The following is a 24,062-nucleotide window of genomic DNA, read 5'->3' as shown; positions in this document are numbered from 1 at the left end:
TATTACATTGTAATGATACATGTTCACAGTTTCTTTTACCCTTTAGACTGCTGTTACATTGCTCTGAAGTCACAACAAAACCCAGTTTTATGTCTTACATATTTAAACTAACAGAACCAACTATACAGATTTCAAAGTAGTCACTTTACCATATTAAGGGGATCATTGTTTATCTATCCCTGTTTTCTATATTAATGGCTCCACTTGAAGGGAAGGATCCACATATTGTCTCATGTCAAAATAGACATAATAAGCTTTCAAATGATGTATGATTTGTGTGTGTTTGCAGAGAGAGTACATTAGATTGAATTGGTGGTGCCTGCCCCCTCCCAAAAATTAATGTGAAAAGAAAACAAGTCAGAAAGTGAAATGAATTTTCTAAATCCTTTAGATACGGTAATCTAAAGCAATCAGTATCTTTCAGAAGCTTCCACTACACTTTGTATTGAAATTCTGTAAACCTTATCAATATATGGCCTGATCCTAAATTGATTAATGTAAACTGGCATATCTACGTTGAAGTCAATGGAACTATGTCCACTTACACAAATTAAAGATTATATCCAAACAGTCTTGTAGACAAAGCCTTAGACACTTTGAGATAAAAGTCAAATGTATTAAGCTCAATTTTTAGCTCTCAATTTTGTAAAGTCAAAGGTGCATGTTCCCGCTGTGCACAAGAATTCAATGTGGTTCAAAGTAGCATGTCTCCAGTAGGGTAGCTGCCGCTGACTTTCAGAGCAATGCTCTGTTGGTAGCTATCCCACAGTTCCTGCTGCCCCTTTGCATTCTGGATTATGCTCCCAGTGCATGCTGGGGTCAAAACTGTGCAGTGAGAGATTCTGGGTACAGATCATCGGCATCCTGTAATGCACTCATCTCCACCCTCCCTTACCCTTGCCCTCCAAAGCAACAGCAAACAGTCTTTTGTGCCTTCCCTCTCCCCCGCACCCTAATTATCATGCAGATTCCATAGCAAGGTAGGCATGGAACCAATCATTGAACCCATTCAGCAGCAAAGTAGTATGGCAATCATATTAGCCATGAAGTGTCTTATGCTGGATTATATCCAGAGCATATGCAGGGTCCACCAGAATGAGGAAGAATCTCGGGAGACCATGAACATACTCTTGTATGAAGCACTTGAGTTGAGTGACTGGTAAATGCCATCAGCATTTGATCCTCTGGACACAGCGCAACACCGGTTCTGGTGCTGTGAGACAAGCACAGACTGGTGGGACCACATTGTGATGCAGGTATGGGAAATCAGCAGTGGCTGCAAAACTTCCGTAGGCATAAGGTTGTTTTCATGGAAGTTTGTGAATTGCTCTCCCCAACCCTGAAGTGCAAGAATACCAGAATGAGACCTGCTCTGAGAGTGGAGGAGTGAGTGGCAACAGCCCTGTGGAGACTTGCAATGCCAGATATTTACAGTTTGTTGGAAATCAAATTGGAGTGAGGAGATCTACAGTGGGGACTGTTCTGATGCAAGTAGCCAAGGCAATCAATTCCCTTCAGAACACCTCATTTTAGGAATGGTCTAGAAACTTTTAAAGTTCCTTGGGTCTACAGTTTGTAGCCTTCCAATTGTAAAGTCAAATGCAACAGTTACCATTGATTCCACTCTAGAAAGCTCAGCATGAGCTCTAGAAATAATTTATCCAATCTTCTGTCACGGCTTTAAAGTCACTCATCTTGGGACTTGGCAGAAGGCGGGTCCCATTGGAGAAGTGGACAGCTCCCTTCTCCAGTGCTCCTGTGTTCTAAAGTATTCCTGTGACTAATTCTGTGGGCCAACATGATCCTGATACTAAATTCCTTGTGAAGAAAAGCCATCACTGATGCATGACTGAATCATTCCTGTCTTGAAGTCAGTAGGATCACAGGTGGAATAAGGTGCTTCCCTTGTGGAGTGAGGATACCTGAATCTGGCCAGGAATGATCAAGAGTTTGGGGAAGTTAATGGAGAGAGCACTAATCCACATTTTTCATATTTGGTTTATCCCCAGTCTCATGCATATAATCAGCCAAAAAATAATGCAGATGGACCAGGTGTTTCAGACTCCCAGAGCAGAAGGGCATAGTTAACACATCTTGAATTGTGCTTTATTGTATATACTACCCTAAAAAAACCCAATTCCACTTGAATCTTAAATCTTAAGGCCTCCATGAACATAAGCAAACAACAAGCATTTGTAAAAGTATTGGATTTGTAAAGATTTTGTTGTTGTTGTTTGTTGTTAAACAGCTGTTCAGTTTGATGCTGGATTTTGGTTTCTTTTAATCTAATCTGGTAAATTCCTAAACTGCAAAACAGATCCTGAGACAGTAAACTTTAGAAACTCCCCCCCCCCTTTCACCCAAGATGATACAATGTACTAGGAATGTGAGACCATAGAGGAACTTAGAAAGAAGATAAAGGACATTCTGTATTGACTTGTTCTTTGGAATGAGGCAGATGTGCAGTTATAAAGCTGAATTATTTCCTCTTGGGAAACTACCCAAACTTTGGGAATCTCATAAGGGCTACTTTCAGTAAAATACTCTTTTCAAAAGAGAGAGAGAGAGAGAGCAAAGGACTGCTGCCATCCGATTGAGAATTTTGTCCTTTGTACAAATGCAGCAATTCATTCTTAGACTCCCCTAACTGAATATCTTATAGTTGTTACATAGTTAAGGTCATGCAAGTTGCTGTTTCAAAGGTTCATTTTCAAATGCTAAATACCTGGTGAAATGTGTCCCTTTTTGTCTTAATACACAGTAAGTTTGTTCTCAGCCCGGGATCAAACTTCTTTTGGTTTTTGAAGGATTGAGCAAAAACTGGTTCAACTGCTTTTGAAAACTAAAATATATTTATATATCCTATGAACAAGGAAAGAAGAATTAAATAAAAGTTAGGGGCTGTTCAGATATTAGAAATCTTTCTTGTTCCCAGTTCTCTTCAAAACATAAAAATGAATGCATAATATAAAATATCTCTGAACATCTACTTCTGACAAACTTGTGGAAGATTGGAGAATTCTAAAATCCTGCATTAAAAAAATTGATTTGGGTACTGGTTTTACTTCCTCTTTACCCAGTCCAAAAGACGTCAGTTTTGCCATTATCTGTATTCATTGATAATAATTATTCTGCACTCATTCTTTAAATAATTGCTGACTTAGATCTGTCTCTACAAATAATATTCCTGGTTATGTATTTAAAGAAACATTCTATTGTAAATCACAATTTGCAACTCAGATACTGAATGTAATTTTATATTTCTAGCAGTTCAGGATGTCTTCTACAGAGCTCTTTATTTAAACAACATGGTCTAGGTCTTTGACCAAATAATGGATTATAATTGCGATTCACTAAAATTGTTTCTTTAGCTTCAATTAAAAAATGTTTTCTCCTAAATTTGGACCACAAACCTACACAAGAAAAGAAAGACCGTGGTAAAATACATAAGATGCATCCACAACCTACACACAAAGGCTGCAGTAGGGAAACCTCAAATGGCACATTTTGCCACTGTTACTCATGATGAGTAGTATCATAGTCACAGTGGATAAGGATGGCTGGGAATTTAGGTATTAAAAGGAATCAGTTGGTTATATTTCTTATTTACCAATTTTGTGGGTTTGTGTCACTATACTGATGCTATATTATTTGCACACAAGCTTGTTTTATTTTATTTGCACATGCATTGTTGTTATGCAGTTCCTAGAATTACATGGGAAATTAGAATCATGAAGAGAAGCTTAAGCAATTTCGGGGCAGTCCTCCTAGATTCCTCTCAGTGTTTCTTTGTTTTTTCTTTCTTTCTTTCATGCACGGAACAAATATCACTTAAGATAGAAATGTGTCCTTTGCCCTTTTGACTGATTAGATCCTGGAGACTGTCCAAGCCCTTCAGAGATGGGAGAGCACAAATACTTCCTGAAGGAAGCACATGCTGCTGGCAACTTTGTAAAATATGTCCTGGTCTAGATTTCAAAAGGCAAGGGGGGCTGGCAGCAAATATTTCAGATAATTGTCTTGCTTAATATTTTGAGAAAGCAGGGGCAAGGCTAAACTTAATAAGCAGATTTTTAAAAAATTCTAAGCATCAACCAGGACAAGCTGTGACATGGAAACAGCATTAAACACAGTGGTCATTGGGCACTGTGATAAAACCCCTCCATTATTTAGGTCTGTTAACTGAATGATTTAAGAGACCCACTAAATATACATAACATTATTATATTGTATGGGTAGGTGTACATGTATCTTTCTACATGCAGATTACGCTGAAAAAACCTGTTTTTTATAAATAAAGTTTTTGTCTGGAAGGATTGAACTGTTGTTAAGGGAGGGAAGAAGATGAGCATTTGGTACTGGTTAGAGCCTCTGTTCAGTGTGTTCTGTAGGTAACGTATAATGAGAAGGTAAGGGTCTGTGTTGCCAGGAAATAAAGACAGTCTTCTGTTCACCTGGGGCAAAGTGTTCTAGGTCTCTCTAATCTTTCCATGGAGGGCATGAGGCTGAAGATGTGGTTTAGGACAAGAATACTATAGGGCAGAAAAGGACAAAGGCAAGAGGAAGGACTTTATAACAAAGGGTAACGGAGCAAGCCACCTAGTTTTGTTTTAAGACTGGACTTGATAAAGTTTATGGATGTTATGGTATGAGATTGACACTCACACAGTCCATTGCAGGCATTTACAGGTGTTATGTCCAATTGTCAGAGATGGGACATTATAGAGGAAAGGCACATAGAATTATCTGTAGTAACTTTCTTGGGTATCTGGTTGGTGAATCTTGCCCACATGCTTCAGGTCTAACTGATTGCAATATTTGGGTCAGAAAGGAATTTCCCCTCAGGCAAGATTGTGTGTGTGTGGTATGGGGAGGTGGAAGGCACATCTTCCTCTGCATCATGGGGCACAGGTTATTCCACCTAGAGTAAAGGGTGGATTCTCTGTAACTTGAGGCCTTTAAATACAAAGTAGAGGATTTCAGTAACTCAGTTACAGATTACGGGCCTACTGCAGGAGTGGGTGAGTGAGATTCTGTGCCCTGCAGTGTCCACAGAGCAGTCGAGCTAGAGTCAGTCCCTTTTGACCTTAAAGTCTATGGCTACGTCTACACTGGCCCCTTTTTCGGAAGGGGCATGCTAATTTTGAAAGTGGGAATAGGGAAATCCGCGGGGGATTTAAATATCCCCCGTGGATTTAAATAAACATGTCCGCCGCTTTTTTTCCGGCTTGGGGAAAAGCCGGAAAAAAAGTGTCTAGACTGGCCCGATCCTCCGGAATAAAGCCCTATTCCGGAGGATCTCTTATTCCTACTTCAAATTCCTTCAAAGTAGGAATAAGAGATCCTCCGGAATAGGGCTTTATTCCAGAGGATCGGGCCAGTCTAGACGCTTTTTTTTCGGCTTTTCCCCAAGCCGGAAAAAAGCGGCGGACATGTTTATTTAAATCCGCGGGGGATATTTAAATCCCCCGCGGATTTCCCTATTCCCACTTTCAAAATTAGCATGCCCCTTCCGAAAAAGGGGCCAGCGTAGACGTAGCTTATGAATCTAAAGGCGATTCAGAAAGATTAATGCAGATGGCAGGGTGAGGTAAAACATTCAAGTATTTTCAGATGGCAGCATTGAAATGAATGAATTAAAATATTTGGCATCAGAAAGTCATTTAGTAGTTGATGAAGAAAACAACAGAACTTCTTTTTGGAGAAAATGTGGGAAGCTATTGTAGTCATAAGCTAAGGAATTCTATAAGCTAATAAGAAATTCCTCTAGTAGGAAAACTTCCTATGGATCATTCAACTCTATAATGGTCAGTATTTTCTATCCAATGATGCAAGCCACTATAATAGTTCTAGCAATGCTGCCACATAGAGCCAGAAAGGAAGGAATATTTAACTAATGAAAATAACAATTAGTGTTTGGGAAGGTATCATGATATTCTTGCTTAGTGTCCAACCCTAAAAGCCCCTTTTTCCCCATGAGTGATGCCAGTGAAACTCAAGGGACTACTTACACAATAACTGGGCAGGGGAGCATAAAACCTACCTTTGTGAAAGCTACCCTGGAACCTCTCTTGACAATATGCGGTGAGGACTTTCGTGTTATTGCTATTTCTACATTTTTTTCAGAACTATTTTTTTATGAAAGATTAGTTTGCCTCATACAAAGACCAATTATCGTATCCCAAGCAGAAATTAATCCTCTCCAAATCTGGTTCTACAAATATAATCTAATCCATATGCCGAGGTTTAAATGCTATAAAACACAACCTGGGTTTTAACTTCTTGAAACATTGCCAAAATAGAATATGGATGGGGTATTTAACATGGCGGGACTGAGAGCAGAAAGGAAGCACATGAAACAACTGAAAGGCAAACGTATTTCTTGGTTTAGTTTGGCAGAAAAATACAGGGAAGTTATGAAAGACTTTAACAATGCAAGCAACTCCCTCAATCCAAATATCTCATTTCTTGTAGAAAACACTGAATGAAAATATACCTCACCATCACTAGCCACATGAAATATTGAATACACTTTCAGTGGGAAAAGTCTGTAGAGCCCTACTGGAAACAGATTGAACTTTGGATAACCCCTGCATTACAAATTATTTGTAATTCTCATTGTCTGCTCTATGTTTTTTCACTAGATTTTGGTTTTCAGAATTTCATTTCTTCTTTCGTTTAAATACAAAGGTCACCGATTGTAATTAAATTGAATAAACAGAAGGAAAAATTGAAGGTCTTGTCAACTAATCTGTATGGGGGCATATTAATTCCTGGTTTCCAAAGGCTATTGTAAGAATACATTTGATTAATATTTGTGGGTTGCTTAGATGCTACAGTGATGAGAACATATAAGTTCCTGGGCAGATAGAAATGATAGATTACAGCTAGTAATGTTCTGATTTTTTTGTTGACTCAAATTTGGCCCAAAGTTTGATTCAAACAGAATTTCTATCATAAATTCATGTTCAAATACCCCAAGTAAATGATACCTCCCATGTCTCTGGTGTAACAGGTTCAGCCAGGCAAGAAGGATTGAGATGGTAGGCCAATTCTTCCATGTGTCTCAATTTACAAGCAGTGTGGGAGAGAGATTGTCAAATGTATGAGAATCCGTCTTGGGTGAGTTGTTAAGGCAATTGGGAAGAATTAGGACATAGGTGGATTTGCACGTGCCAATCAGAGAAAACTAAAGATGCCCAATAGATTTTCCTGGATAAAATGCAGACAACTATGGAATTTAAGCACTACAGGATTAGACGGCATTTGAGGAGAGGTTTTGAGAATCTCAGTGAGGACTTTATGCTGGACCTAGGCACCTAAAGCAGAAGTTAGACCTCTAAGTCCCATGATGGATCTAACCTGAAGCACAACAATGATTCTGACTATCTTTGTAGAGAACCATAGCTAGGTACTATTAGGGTGAGAGAATCTCTGGGTGCATAATGGAAGGGAAAGGACCAAATGTAGTCCTCAGACTTATTTGAGAGCTGTTTTGAAGTGAAAGAAAGTGCATGCTCCATTCTTGTTGGGAAATTGATGTGTGGACATTTTTTTCTCAGTGATCACACTGTACACTTCAGTGTTTGGGAACAATTACGGTATACTTGGTTCGTTTGAAGGTGAAAACAAAACAAAAGTAGCCATCAAGGGTTAGATTTGCAAAAAGTCTTTTTCAAAAAGAGTCTTCTAGATTTTCATATACACCCCAACATTCTTTATTACTCATGTGTACAAGTAGCATTTTTGCTTGCAGAATTCTTTTTTTCTGTATTCAAATGATTGCAAGCTTAGAGCTGTGTACACAAAGAAACTGCACTGACATGCTTCGAAAAAAATTGCTTTAAACTTGTTATTTTAGAAACTCAGAAGCTAAATAGTAGAAAAGGAACTCTAGTCAATAGAGGTGATAAATTATGTGAAGAAATATATAGGTCTGAATTCTCTGCTGGCATGACTCTCTTTATTTACTTCAATGAAATTTTACAAGCAGGAAATACGGCCAATTAATTCAAGTTGATCATATTCTGTTTTACAAATATATGTTTTCTGTCAGATAGACACCTGGCTGTTGTGCAGTCCCATTCAGTTGATCACTTGTACAACAAAATTCTTCTTTACAGAGTTTAACTGAAGCTGGCTTTAGAAACTTAAGTGCCTTATCAAAAAAAAAAATGCAAGCACTTGGATTGGAATTAAATTGTGGCTTAAAATAAATGTAACTAGTTGGTTGCTCTGGCTTGAAGAGTACAGTTGAGAATCTAAGACTGTGTTTTCTTTAGACACATGTGGGTATGTATTTTACGTGTGTGTGTGTGAGAGAGATGTGATTCTTGCATGAGCTACTGTAGATTTAGTCATACAGGTAGAAGTTTACTGTACTTGTACTATTTAAAAATTCTTTTGAATTGCACTTTTTCTCAGGACACTTCATTAAGTGTTTATTATACTTGTATATTATTCAGAAAGACTAAAGAAATGAAGAGAGGCTGTTTCTTAGTTACTGCCTTACTCCTGTTGTTGGGCTATGTCTCCTGGCATGTGTCTGCAGACTCAGAAAATGGAGAAGAAGATCAGGACCCCCCAGGTAAGAGTTTATAAGTTTAACCATTGCACCATCTGAAATTGCATTGAATAGAATCATGGACCTGATCCTTCATCAGTGAATTTCGAAGAAGCTTTCCTATTGAACTCAATGGAAGTAGAACTGGGCCTTATCTGAGCAAAGAGCAGTCCTAAATAATGTGTGGGGCTTAATATCTCATTCCATTGCAGTGAGATACTAAGAAGGTGGCATAAAAATGACAGATCTTGCAAAGTATTGTGTGTATAACACCAGTTATGAAGCTCTTTCCAAACTCAGGTTTCTGGAATGTGTCCTACACCTTTGGAAATCTGGCAATTCCAAACAAAATCTGTGCCAGCTGCTAACATCTTTCCTTAAGAACTATTCTGTGAATGTGTCCTGTGCTGTTGGGCAGAGAGGAAGGATTGGTCCTTACTTGTGTGTTTGGTGGTAGATAGAATCATGGCTGTATTTCCCACATGTACAAAGGGGAGGAAAATGAGGTGGGGAATATAAGTATTTATTCTGCATAGTCATAGCTACAATAGAAATATAATCAGTGTAGGTAGACTTTATTACAATCAGTGTCACCAAATTTGAAAATAATAGCCTTGCTCTACACTAAATAAATTCCCTTCTCTCATAATCAGGTTAGGTCATTCTGAAGAAATTTACCCTTATGTTTACCTCTCAGCCTTGAAGCCCATATATAAACTTCCTTTTTTTTTTTCAAAACTTGGCTTGACCTTGCATAGCATACACTTCTTGTTAGAATTTCAACAGCTTGATAACGTTTTGCATAGACCATTCAGATTTCTAGTTCAATTATTAAACTAAAAAGTAAACTAATCTTCACAATCTTTTTTGAGGGAGGAGTGCACGTTGTGAACAACAAAGCATAGCTCTTAACAAGTAGTACAAGTTTCTGCTTTTAAACACAAAAGAATTACTCAAACCTGCTAAGTCTGTGATTTTTTTCACAATCAACAATTTGAGAACCAGCCATGAACTTATTATGTGGAGTATTCCCACATCTTGGATTCAGATTCCAAAACAAACAAATGTTCGTCTTTTGGTTATGAAACCAAGGTCTGTTCTAATTGCATCTAATAAGGACTCCATAGCACTTTTAGCAAGAATAGGACCACTATCTGATGTTCTCACCAAGTTCCTATTCTGTAATGAGCTTGATCCTGCCTAAAAATCATCCTGCAATTTTCTTAGGTGTAGGGTGAGATCCTGGTCTCATTACAGTCAATGGCAAAACTCTTACTTGAGTTCTTTCTGGACAGAGGTTCACTTACAGGGTGTGTCTAGACCAGTGTTTCTCAATCTTTTTTTGCTCATGGCCGCCTTCTGAGCCTCGTTTATCTCTGTGGCCCCCCTCATAGCCGCTGTTATTTGGAAAAATAGGTGCATAATTTACCTAATGTTCTGTTTTTTCCATGTGGTCCCCTAGAGGTAGGGTGTGGCCCCTGGGGAGCCATATTGCCCATGGTTGAGAACCACTGGTCTAAACTACAGGGTTTTTTCAAAAAAAAAAGTGGCCTTTTTTTGAAAACACTTCCCATGTATCTAGACTGCTGCCGTGTTCTTTTGAAAGTAAATCGAAAGAATGCAGCAGTTTTTTTGACCATGGAAAACCTCATTTTATGAGGAAGAATGCTTGTTTTGGAAAGTGCTCTTTTGAAAAAAAGTGCTATATAATACAAACTGTGTTTTTTCGAAAGAGAGCATCCAGACTGCCTGGGTGCTCTCTTTCGAAAAAGCGACTTGCTTTTTCAAAAGTACTGGTTGTAGTCTAGATTCTCTTTTTCAAAAGAGGCTTGCAGTCTAGACGTAGCCACAGTGTTTACTTCCTCCCCTAAGCAGCTGTATAGTGGTGCTGATTGCTACTAAACAGCTCATGTGTCACTCCAGAAATCTACCTCAAGCTCCATTTCAGTGGTGGATCAAGTCATTCCTAAATCCAAAGAATGTGTAAAATCATACATTGGGATCCTTTTGAATAAAAGAGCCTGTATCAAAACAAGACATCCACTCCCCATGTTGTTGAAAATATGGCAGTTAGAAAACTAAGTGCTGCAGGCTAGAGAGTGGTGCAAAATGTTCTGCATGGCACTGAGAACAGTGTCGGTATTCAAATAATAAATAATTACAATCATACTGGTATCAACAAGTTACAGAAAATGCTAACCTATTACGTAACTGCTTCTGTGTTGTATAACATGTCCCATGATACCACTTGTGCCCTTTATTTAATCTAAAATTTAAAACAAATGAGTCACTGCCATTCAAATGTGCTTTTTATTATTGTAAAAGTTTATCAAGAAGTAATGTGACCATATGAGGGTTCAGATATACTGGTAGGAAAAGCTCTTAGTGTGTGGGTGGCAAATCGTCAAATGAAACTGACAGAGAAAAAGAAGAAGAAACCTCTTTTTCATCAATGACAAGCTGCTTAGTATTGATAATACTTATCAAAGAAAAAAGGCATTTATGAAAAAAGCTTATAATGGTGCCAACATAGTTTTACTAATAAGAATAACTATAGACAGATGTGTGGGGTGGAATGAAACAAGTAACTTAAGCAGATAAAAGAGAAAGCACTGCTATGAAATATTTCTATATAGCATCTATCTACACCAGATGACTGGATCCCTAGGTTTTATTTTCAAAGATGAGTAAAAGGATAGTTCTGATCTGAAAAAGCATGTTTATAACAATGCCATTGTGGACCTTATATTTATTATTTCCATGATTTCTATATTCTATTCATTTGATAAGTAAAGGATGGATTTTGTAACCATTAGTCTTGCATATTCAACTCAAGCTCTAAAAATCAAGCTGGGCTCTTTGGCTGCTTCTCGACTGGCATGATTTTGCGGAAATGCTTTTAATGGAAAAGTTTTTCAGTTAAAAGTATTTCCGCAAAAGCACGTCTAGATTGGCACGGATGCTTTTGCGCAAAAAGTGCTTTTGCGCAAAAACATCCGTGGCCAGTCTAGATGCGATTTTTGCGCAAGAAAGCTCCAATCGCCATTTTAGCTTTTTAGCTTTTTTGCTTTTTTGTGTAAAACAGTTCTTCCCTGTCTACATTGGCCCTCTTGCGCAAGTATTCTTGCACAAGAGGGCTTTTTCCCAAGCAGGAGCGTGAAAGTATTTGCGCAAGAAGCACTGATTTTGTACATTACAAAGTCAGTGCTCTTGCGCTAATTCAAGCGGCCAGTGTAGACAGCTGGCAAGTTTTTGCCAGTCTAGATGCACCCAGGGTATGTGTACAAAGGAAAAAAAGTGATTGTGTCGACAAAGCATTAACAATGTATTTTGTCTGTATGCGTAAACCCTGGTTTATGCATGCTGCAAGCTGCAATTTGAGCAACTAACAAAATTGTGAAGATGTTATATTAGGCATCTGGCATAACATTCTGATGAAGCTGTTGATAAATACAGATTTTTTAAAACTCTGTGCCCAATACCTTAAAGCAATGTTTCTGAGAAATTGGATCAAATTCTGATCTCTAGTGTATCAAAGAAAATATTTCTGGGTTTTCTTTGGGGTATATGCCCTCCTCCCCTCCCCCCACACACACCCTTTGAAATGATTTTTTGGTCTTTCCTTATGAAACTCTAATGGGCTGGAATATTATAAGGATATTTAATTTATTTTCTTCTTAAGGTTAGCCCTCAAGAAAAGATAGTTCTCTTGAAGTTTTATCAGTGTTCACTAACTTCTATGCATAATGCACACCACCAGTATGCAGGGCCCCAAATGCAGCAAACTCAATATAATTCCATTCTGAAGAGAGCAGGAGACTCTTTAGAGGTGGAGCTGCAGCTCCTGTAAACAACAGAGCAGTACTAGGCACAGGCCTTGTCCCATAATGTGAAATGAGTAAAGGTGGATCCATGCCTATACAGATCCACCAGCTCTCCTAATGCTCCAGAGATTGGTAGGAGGTTCCTGTCTTCTAAATGCTACAGAAACCCCCCTTTTTAAATATAGTTTATTTACTTGGTCTCGCTTGGTTACAACAGTGTCACTCCCATTGTACAGAAAGGAAAGACTTTGGGAAGAAAGCAACACAATAATTTGTTTCTCCGATGATTCTTCTCATTCACCGAGCAGAAAACTGCCTCTTAGCTAGTAATTTGTTCATCCTCATTGTGTGATTCTATGACTGAATGTACATGTTTGTTCTGCCTTATAATTTGGCTTAGTAAGATGGAGACAGTATCATATATCATAAATGTGGCAATGTGTAGGATGCTAAATGTGATGATGTGGACATGTGTCTCTGGAGCTCTTGAGGCTGGGAAGCCCAAAAAGTTTTCATATCCTCTTTTTGTCCTCCATGGACCTAGATTGATTTGTGATAGTGACCTTATTTTGGGGGTTTGGATTTTCCAGATTTTGTTGCCTAGCTACCTGTTTTAGGAATATGAAACTTGACCATGTCCTTGACAGCCTCTCATATGTTCATAAAAACAGACATTAATTTTAAAGGGTTCATTTAAAGGCCATGAAGTTATGCTATTAATACTATTGGAAGTTGGGCCTCTCTCTGAAACTTAACATAATGCCATTTAAGAGAATAGTCTCAGAGAGTGTAAATCAGCATAAATCTGGCCTCTGGGATTTTTTAAATTAAGCTATTTTTGTAAATTAAAAAATATGAAGCAGAGAACAGGCACAGGTTGACCAACAGCAGTGCACAGTTTTCATAATTGTGTCTTTAGCCTGACTTAGAGAGAACAGAAGTGAGACACGTCAGTGTCTCAGAGGGAGTGGAGGCACCAGACCAGACAGGCTTCTTAACTGAGACTGGAACCTCATATAGTGTTAGAAGTGATGGGATGTGGGTTCTTTTCCCTTTTGTCTCTCTCCTGGTCCCCTGGGCCATTGCATGGGCATCTTTGTGGGCAGTCTTCACAGAACTCACTGCTTTAATTGGCACAGAAGAATAACCTATCACTTCCCTTTGACTAATTTTGACGAGGAAAATCTTACATTACCATTTTCTATTTGGTGTTTATTCTATGAGTAAGTGGAAGACTTCAGTTTACAGTGCTGTCAGTCTGGCTTTCAATAAACACACACACTCCTCTAAAACGTTGACAACCCCAGGAGGGAAACAAAAAAGGTGTGCAGTATAATGTAAACGTTGAAAGAACTTTATCCATAGGACTTCAACTACAGTGCTGTCTTAATATCTCCATACAACATCTGCAATACAGTCTAGCTAACAAGATTTCTACTATAGTTAATATGTCGGTAATGTCAAGCTACTGCATAATAAAAGACTTAGATTTCAGCTTTTCAATTCAGTTTACTTTAATGTGAATATTATGAAGTTGTTTTCACTGTAATCATTTTAAAGGTCTATTCCTTAATAAAGTTCAAAGTAGGAGGGCTAATGCAGCCTTAGGAATTACAATGAACAAAATTCTTACTTTGTAGTGTGTATTATTTAATAGAGTGGTGCTGCCCTCTGGAGTACCGTTCTGGTTTTGCTTATTCAAAGGCTACACTTTATTTCAATGCTTGGGTTTCCTACTCATTCTATCCCCTCTCCAGCAGTATTTTTCTAGTGTATGGCATCCTCTTACTTATTTAATAGTATTAACACCAAAGAGACATAAATAGAAGCAACTACCAAGGCTCAACTGTGCCCAGTATTTCTGGGTGAAAGTGAAGAGGGGGAAAGTGGGAGAAGCCTTCTCTCTGTTTGGCACCCTCTGCTGATTTGCTGATTGCTGTCCATTGGGTGACCTTGGTATTGCTTTCTCTGAGAGTGCCCTGGGAATATCAGTTACCTGGAAGGAAGGTTGGGTAGCAGGTATGAGTTCGCAAGGCATTGACTGAAGCACGCACTTCACTTTGGGTTACACTATGACTCTCACAGGCAGCAGAATTCTTCCTGTAGGTCCCAAGAAGTGCACATTGTAACAGCTGCTCTTTCACCTTTCCATCGGTAGCTGAGAAGACGTCCCACTGCAGTACAGTAAAAATCCCCTAGTTCAAGGGTTCTCAAACTTCATTGCACGGTGACCCCCGTCTGACAACAAATTACTTCATGACCCAAGGGTAGGGGGTCTGAAGCCTGAGCCCACCCAAAGTACCGCCTCCCCAGAAGCAGGGGACGGGGGCAAAGCCCAAACACAAAGTCTTCAGCTCCAGACAGGGGCTTACACCCTGAGCCTTGCTGCCCAGGGCTAAGGCCATCAGGCTTTGGCTTCCTCCCTGTGTGGTGAGGCTTGGGACTTGGCCCTGGGGCCCACTAAGTCTAAGCCTCTCCAGTGATTCCATTCAAGGGGGTCACAGCCCACTTGGGAGTCCTAACTCAGCATTTGAGAGCCACTGTTCTACGTTATAAGCTTCAATCTAACCCAAAATGTCTACTTTCACTGAGTGGCAGGTATTTTTAACTCAAATGGCAAGAAGTTCTATTTTACCCAGAGGAACAAAGGTTGTTAAATCCAAAGGCCATCGAAAGGGAACAAGGTGGTTTAAGTAGAGTGAGTCAGAAAGGGGGGCGGGGGAGATTTTAATGTATTTTCAAACTGATATGAAAAGATCCCTCTCCCAAAAATATTAAAAAATGAAAAACAAAATTCCAGAATAATTTTCATTTGAGGCAATTGAAATCATATTTATTTTGACCACTTTTAGTAAATTTTAAAGGAACACAATTGAATCTTACCATTTGGGAAATATTGAAGCACCTTTTGTGACATTTTGGCTGTGTCTAGACTACATGCCTCTGTCGGCAGAAGCATGTAGATTAGACAGATCAGCAAAGGCAAATGAAGCCGCGATTTAAATGATCGCGGCTTCATTTACATTTACATGGCTGCCGCGCTCAGCCGACAAACAGCTGATCAGCTGTTTGTCGGCTCAGCGCGGCAGCCATGTAAATGTAAATGAAGCCGCGATCATTTAAATCGCGGCTTCATTTACCTTTGCTGAACAAACAAATCTACATGCCTCTGCCGACAGAGGCATGTAGTTTAGACATACCCTTTCAGAATATCTTTTCCATCACATGTATGTAATTTCTCACACACAATTTGGTTCAATCAAAAAAAATCTATGATTAAAATCTGTTTTGGTGATAGTTTTTCAACTGTCTAGTTGCAGATGTTTAGTCTTAAACCTATTTGCAGGCTATAACATAAGAACTAGGGGTCAGCCAATACATTAATATGCAACAGGCTTCAGACAAATAAAAGGAAGCATTTATACACACAATACACAGTCAACCTATGGAACTCATAGCCAGGGATGTTGTGAAGGGCAAAACTTTGACAAAATTCAAAAAAAGAACTATATAAGTGGAAGGAAAGATAGATCCATCAATGGCTATTAGCTGAGATGATTAAAGATGCAACCTCCAATAAGTTGTGTCCCTAGCTTCTGTTTACCAAAAGGGGATGATTAACCTGTTCTGTTCATACCTTCTAAAGCATCTGGCATCAGCTACTGTCAGAAGATAGAAATTCAGCTAGATGGACCATTGGTCTGACCCAGTGTGGCCCTTCTTATGTTCTAAAATTTGAGCTGTTTTGATTGTATATGGACAGTCCTCAGCAATCAAGGTCCCACTCCTGGAATTGGCATTCCAAATACTGATGATATTATTTTTATAAGCACATATTAAAGGTGTATAAAACATCAAAGATTAAATACTGTGCCATGCCTTTCACAGAATCCAGGTGTAAGGACAAGGAGCAGAGAAAAGGTAGGATGGGGGGTCAGAACTGTAATTTGGGAGATTATTTAAATCTCTAATCTCACTGAAGCTATGCTACTAAATTATCAAACGAACTGTACTACTTTTAAGCATCGTATTGCCTTTGTTTCTCCTACCCCATCATAGGTGCTGCTTTACCACCACTGAAGCTAGGAAATTCAATCTGTGCCTTCAAGGCGGATGCCGGTGCATGTAAAGCTATATATACACGGTATTATTTCAACATTCAAACTCATCAGTGTGAGGTCTTTGAATACGGTGGCTGCTATGGCAATGAGAACAACTTCCTAACACTAGAGCAATGCCAGGAGACGTGTGTGGTATCAGGTCAGTATCCTTTCTCCTAGCCTCCTGGCTGCATTTTATATTTATTTAGTGTCTACTGTCTTATTTGTTGACTGTGAGTTCTGAAGAGCAGGGTCTGTCTCTTGTTTACATTTCCCAGAAAAATGCGGCCTCCTGCCTGCTGGGGTGAGCTCAATAATTGCTCCCCATACTAGCCTGCACCGAAGCATGTATTGCTGCTGCAGCTTCATTGCCCCAGGACCAAGTTAGCTAGATTAAAGCTAGTCTGGGTACCTCTACTTGACCTATAATCACATCCTGGGTTTATACTGGTTTTAGACCCCCCCCCCCAAAAAAAAGAACTTGAATGACTATGTTGCAACTATCCAGCTTTTCAGTTGGGTTTATACAGTGCACACTACCACATCTTCATTGCTTTGGGACCTAAGATAACTAGCATAAAGCTAGTTTAGGTATGCTTACACAAGCTGTAAATATCCCCTCAGGCCAGGTCCACACTGCTGGGGAAGGTTGGCATAAGGTACGCAATTCCAACTATGCAAAAAACAAGCTGGAGTTGATGTATCTTAAGCTGAGCTTCAGTGCTGTCTTGATAGCGGGAGGTAGATGGAAGAAATGCTCCTGGCAACTTTCCTTCCTCTTCATGAGGAGTAGGTGCATCGGCGCCAGTGAGGATGCCCTCAGCATGTGATTTAGCAGGTCTTTACTAGACCTGCTAAATTGAATGCTGGAAGATCGACCACCACAGTGTCGATCTTCCTGCATGTGGTGTCATGGCTGAAGAGTGAGCAAATCTTCAGTGTTGGGTGTGAAGGTTTTTTATGTAAGGTTCTGGATAAAGGTTGCTGTGTAAAATCTGTTCTTGAGGAAAAGTTACTCCCTTGATGTTGGGCTGACATTGTTGAAAGAGGGAATTGTCTGCACGCTGATAAACACCTCTGATCCAGGATAGGTATAAATAAAATGATTCTTAAAATATACCCAGACTCACATCTCCAGCATCTCTGATCCCGAGAAGTCCTCAGATATTTGCTGCTGCTACTTGACAAAAAGGCACAATAATGAGTAATAATACTCACTAGGAATATCCTTAATTTTTCTTCTCTGTAATGCCTGTAATTGTTCAGTTTTACAATCTGAATAAGGCTTCACCAGCTAACCAATAAAAATAAAATCATAGGACGTCTATCAATATACACATTCAAGATCCCAGACGTACAGCTAGGCTGTCATCCTGGACAAAATATGCTTTTAATGATTATTCTGCTAACGAAGAGGGAAGGAAATTGAATGGCTTGTTTGTTTGTTTTTAAAGAACTAAGCACCTTTACGTCCTGCTCACTTTCAAAGGTGCTATAGGTGCTCCACACCATTAAAATTAGAACAAAAGTTCAACACCACTGAGAAATTCCACATACAGAGTATTAAAATCTCATATCAATCACAGAAGTATTTTGGATGTGAAGGTGGCATATCCCCTATTTCCTTATCTGACATGGATGTCCATTTTGTCTGAACTTGCTACTTGAAACTGGAGACTCTACAGAAATTTTTAGATTCATTTTGTAGTAAGAATAGATCAGCTTTATTTTAGCATAGAAGCTTAAATTGTTTCAACTGCAAAATAGAGAAAGATCTACAGAAGAGCTGATATTGGCATTTTTTGTAGAATATGAGCGTGAGTGTACAGGGAGCACAACATTTTCTATTAAATACTAATCATAAAGTGCTTGGGGCTCTCTAGCCTTGTGCAATCAGCCTTCAGGACTGTTCTCCCGCAGAAGTGCTACAGTCTTCCAAAGTGAGGGTAGCTTTTAAATCAGAAAGCAGCTGCCCCCTTGTGGATTTCATACAAATGATTTATGAATTCATTTCCTCAACAGTGATCAATTTTCAGTCACAAGCCCTCCCTGGCCTAATTGCAAAATATCGCATGAAATGATAATGGACTCTGTTGACCCATTGACATAGGCGATTATGTGATTCCTAGGCTGAGCAATGCACAGACAGTTTGGAATAGATTTATGTCTTGTCTTTTTTGAAAGCAATCTGAGGGCCCTTCCTGTAGGTTTCTGTGCAAACGTCAGTAAGAGTCACTTTTTTTTTTGTTATCACCATCTTCAGAGCATACTCCTGTAATATAGAAATATGCTGGGAATATGCTGATGTGCTCTAGGCATCCGGCCAGCACTGCAGTATAAAAATTGACCTCCTGGGAACAGTGTGTGTCATCTTAGTACTTGGCAAATTTTTGTATCTCATAGAATCAAATTCTTAATCCTGGAAAATTATTTAGAAACCAGGAGTTTACAATAAGAATTCAGAAGATCCTTTCGTACTGATCTAGAAGTTGCAGCTTTAAGCAGAGACCTTTTACAGCAGTGTGCTGTGTCTGTGTTTGATGCTAGATGCAAAGGGTAATCTGTTTTCTCCTCCCTCATCACTCCTGGCTAACAATTTGGAGTCTGTCACTAAGGCTTGACCCAATGCCCAGTGATATCAATGGAAGTCTTCCCCTTGACTTCTGTGGTCTCTAGATGATGTCTCAAATGTGTCTAAGGGGAATCCCAGAAAAGATCTGTATCTATATAACTATCAAGAGCCATGTCACTAGCCCAATCCCAAAGAGCTTTGTAATGGGCCTGTTTTCCCTCAAAGTATTAGAATGATGTTCAGGGAAGAAAAGCTAATGGAGCAGGTGTGCAAGGCACATCAGGCGCTAAAATGTTTCTTAGCACTTACTGTACATAGCACGTCTCATCCTCACAGGTTGCAGACAATTAATCCTCCCAAGGCTCATAAGAGCTAAGTACCATAAATAAATAGTCTAGTATCTCTTTATTACAGGTAGGGAAATAAAGATAGAGAATTTAACACTTATTCTACGTCCTTAGATTGAATTTGGGTCAAAGCCAGGATTATGACTCAGGGGTTGTAATTTCAAAAGTAACAAGGCATATTGCTTCCTTAATGAATACCTGGAGTAGGCATAGAGTTAAGAAACTCTGGATTTTATTCCAGTGATTTCCTGCATGATTGTGGGAATGCCATTTAGCTGCTCTGTGTTTTAGTTTCATCATCTATCACATGGAGATAAGATTTCCTTCTTAGAGTGGTGTGGTGAGGCCTAAATGGCTGAATTAACGGGCTAGATTCTGTGAACTAAAAGGAACGGATTCTCATGAAAGCCTGAGTTAAAATGATATATGTGCTGAAGTAAGTTAACAGAAATAAATACCTGTAGTATACTTTGCACCAATTTATATTCACTGGGTGGGCAATATACATGCTGAGGGGGGAGAAAAGCAGCTAACCAGAAGGTTAAGTTCTCTTACACTCTCCTGATAATTCCTTTTATCTCCTGCTGCTTCCTTTGACTCTCAAAGACAGAAAGTTGTGTTCATTTTGCACTCTTACTGAACACCAAATCAGTGCAATTCATACCACTTACACCTTTTTTCTGATCAATCTGCACAAATTGATTACTTTAGTTCTATACTTAAACCACTAGAGTACTCCCATTCCACTGTAAATTGATTTAATATCAGGCTAAAAATCTGAATTTCAATTTCAGAACCAAAGTGGGCTTAATTATAATTGTTAAAAATATTCTATTTGATATGGATTCTGCTTGGAGTTTGTCATGTCCAACCCCTGAGCTCCCTCTGCGGCATAGAAATTTCACAGCTGAATTTCAGCAATGACCTGTGAAAGTGACAATGACCGTCACTGCTAACCCTTCAGCAGACCTTCCAGTGCAGCTTTCTAGACAATGGACTATATTAAAGCTCCATTTTGGTGGCTTCTGCTAAAAAACAGAACTAAGCCTCCATAGTGAAAATTCCTTTAGGGGAGAAGTTGCAACCACGGAAAGCTAAATCTGTTCTCAGGGGTTTCAGATGTTGTTTGCCCTGTATTTACCCTGGTGTCACTGAGATTAAAAGCTAGAGTCCTGCCAGCAGCAGCAAGTGCATGTAAGAATGATGTAGCCCCCCCTCAAAAAAAGAATATGAATGACAGATGGGATCCCCCACCTGCTGAAGCAACAGATGATTCCAGAACCATTAAGGTGGCATTAATCAGCATTTCATAGTGTGAAAGAACAGAGGCTGAATGCAAGAAAAACATCTTTCTGAATTAAGACACCAAAAACTTACTTTCAAAGAAATGTGATTCTGTGGATGTCAATGAAACTGTGCCAATGTGTCCCGGTTCTAAATGGGCTCATGAAACCCACTGGGGAATGACTTTTAAAGGGGGTTGGTGAGGGATACATCGTATTTCTGTTGTCCAGCAATGCAGATATGAGTTAGGTTTTTTTACAGCCATATGCCCAGACTTGTGTATATAAGTTAATACATACTTTATCAAAGGTTTTCACAAAGGTTTTTTCCCCCTATTCCTTAAGAATGTACCAAATTGAGGGGGGAGATTGTTCTTGGCAGGAAATCCAGTCCGGACAGGAGTTCAACTCAAATGAACCTGGAATCCTTGATCCAGTACACAAAGCCAGCATGAGCAATCACATCCCAGTCCATTCCCACTTCTTATGTTTCCTTCCTTGGCTACTCCAGACTGCCCTGTCAATCTCTCTAGCTATTTGTCCTACACAGAATTGAATCTTCAGAGGTCACTATGAAATATTTTATGAGTCCTTTTTTTTCTTTGTAAAATCTGACTCAGCAAAGCACTAAAGCACAGGCTTAAAGTCAATGGGACTATTTAAGTGCTTAGATGCATCAAATCGTAAATGAATATTTATAATGTGAAATATTTTGTGCTCCTCAAAGCAATGATTCCCTGTCTCCTATAAATGCCTGTTTTTGTCATATACATGTCCTTCAGTCACAAATAACTTATATTATTTTTCATTACAACCAATGCAGTATTAAAGAAATTTTAAAAAGAAAAAGTATATACTAGTCAAATTGTATCATTCCTATTTGGCATAGATCTAGTACATTTAGCTACCACTGGGATTTTTCATGGAAATTACTGTTTTGCAGTTATATTGGTGTCAGATATTTTATTTATTCTGTACTCAATCAATCCAAAAATTGTTTTCAATATTTATTAAACTTTCATAAAAGAAACCCATACAAACAGATAGTTATTACTGTAGCAGTGAAAATTCAAAGGCCATGAAAGTATTTATCATAAATATATTTATTTTCCAGGCAAGTTATCCAAAGGGAAAAGCCTTTGTTTGAAGGGGTGAAAGTAAAACACATTTCTTCAGATAGGAGTGATTAAAAGCTAAAGTCCTGCCCACAGCAGCAAGAGCCTGTAGATGTGATGGCTTCAGTCATTGTGACTGCTCCTTGATGTGCTGAACCATCAATGAGCCAACCCTGCCCTCCGGGGCACTCCATGACCATCTGTCCTGCTGAGACAGGCCCTCTGTACTGGCATAGAGCTGGGGTCGGAACATAGATGCTGAGAACAGTTCAGTTCTGGGGAGGCTCAGTTAAAGGGATTTGCCACAGTACCCAGGTTCATAGTCCAAATAGGGCAAGAACCCCAGACAAATCTGTATTACGCAATATGAAGTTTTATACAGGGTAAGCTCATGTTGTTTGCCCTTTTTCTTACTTAAAGATAAATATTTACGGCAGCTTGCCCCCCTACTATTACTTATTCATACATCAAAGATTAGCTTTCTATCACCTTTAACATCTATACCAGGATTTGACATTTTGCCTTTGAAGTAGGATTTAATAGCACATAGATCAAAGTAAGTTACTAAGCAAAGTAAAACAAAACATGCCAGCTAAGTTTAACACACTAAGGAACTTGTTACAGACCATATTGTAACAGTAGTTCTCATCATTTTCTTTCACAGACCAGAAAATCTCTCAGTCTTGGGGCCACCATGCTCTTCCCCTTTACTCCTCATCCCACATTATCTGTGGGGAGGAGCTGTCAGCAGTTCTTTTGCTTTCCCTGCCCTGTACCTGGTAGTGGGGAAAAGAGCAGAAGCCCCAGCCCTGTCCCCTGCACTTCTGTGCAGCTATGTCTCCACCTATTCTTTACAGAAGCAGTCCTGCTGGAAGACAGAGCTGTGGAGAGTTGCTGGGGCTGCTATACACTTCGCAGCTCCCCTGGACAAAACTTTGTTCTCCTACAGGGCTGCTGCTCTACAGACTGAGCCGGAGGAGAGACCGCTCATGGAGGGGGTGGAGACAGTGCAGTGTCTTTCATAAGAGCTTTAAATGGCTAGTATGGTGTCTCGGACCTTACCAGCCACTATCTAATTGCTACTGTGTATAAGCCCATACTGCTTTGCTTTCACTTCAGAGTCTCTATCAGGACAGCAAACAAAGATCCTTTCTTGATTTGTTTTTGATGCTGCTCAGGTCAGGGTTTTGGAGTGTGAGGATTAGCTTCTTGTTTTCTACTCATTGGACTGACATTTGGCACTCTTCCCTTGTCAGCTGGACTTGGGATTCAGCTGGAACACTGGAGCATTTTCTCTCTTTTCTTCAGGAACATATTAGGGTTGTCTTTTGCAGCTGTACCTCCTGCCATCAAGTAACCCTCTCTGGTCACTGGGACTGATCCAGCAGGACAGAGGAGTTAAGAGTAAGGAGAGAATGGTGGATACATAATGAACCAAGGGTGATGATTTTAAAGGAGTGAAAAGCACAAGTCATCAGTGCGGTGCCATGGGGGGAACTTGATCTTGCTACATTGCTCTTCTCTCCTCTATTTAATGTAGTTGGGTTGTTCACCAGAGACTAGGGCAGGAAAAAGAGGGCACCTTCCTTCATCTCCAAAGGCAAAATATGTTGGGTCAAATCCTTGTACAGCTTTTAAAGATGGCATAAAGCTGATCTTTGCTGTCTTCTCAGCCTATCCCCCCATGTCAGACTCTCAGTGGAGATACATTGGCATTGTGTCTGAAATGGAATCTGGTTCACTGTGTACGGTCCTGGCCTCAGGCCGCCTTAAGGGTACATTTAGACTACATTTTTCTTTTGAAAAAAGATATGCAAATTTGTTGGTAAATTCTATATATTCTTCGATTGCTTTTTTGAAAGAAGATTTTTTTTTCATGAAAGCAAGCAGTTTAGACGTGGTTCTTTTGAAAAAAAAACCTCCTTTTTTTGAAAGAACCTTCTTCCTCAAAAATTGAGATTTACAGATTCTTTTTAAAATGGTGAGGGTTTTTTAGAAAGAACTGTGTCTAAACTGCTTGCTTTTAAAAAAAAAAAACTTTTTGGAAAAGCAAATGGAAGAAGATACGCAAATTACCATTGAATTTGCGTATCTTCTTTCGAAAGAAAAAGGTAGTCTAGACGTACCCTAAGGTACCTAATAGCACCTCTCTGGCCGATGCTAATGGATCAGACTCTGCAGCCAGGGATGGGCACAACATCAGGGCATTTGTTGTGGACTTTCTACAACAGCAGCTGGGAGAGTGATATGTAGTCTGG

The 24,062-nt window shown here is 39.4% G+C and overlaps 1 protein-coding gene across 1 annotated transcript in view; it reads left to right on the top strand.

Annotated features, from left to right (window-relative positions):
* TFPI (tissue factor pathway inhibitor) overlaps positions 1–24,062 on the top strand; it is a 60,418-nt gene that overhangs the window by 6,896 nt on the left and 29,460 nt on the right. Inside the window, exons 3-4 of the mRNA XM_006114816.4 lie at positions 8,466–8,587; positions 16,447–16,647. Of these exons, the coding sequence (XP_006114878.2) occupies positions 8,466–8,587; positions 16,447–16,647 (323 nt within the window). The remainder of the gene's footprint in view (positions 1–8,465; positions 8,588–16,446; positions 16,648–24,062) is intronic.

Source organism: Pelodiscus sinensis, chromosome 7 (genome assembly GCF_049634645.1).
Source record: "Pelodiscus sinensis isolate JC-2024 chromosome 7, ASM4963464v1, whole genome shotgun sequence".
Classification (NCBI taxonomy): domain Eukaryota; kingdom Metazoa; phylum Chordata; order Testudines; family Trionychidae; genus Pelodiscus; species Pelodiscus sinensis.
This window is presented reverse-complemented; position numbering and strand designations above follow the sequence as displayed.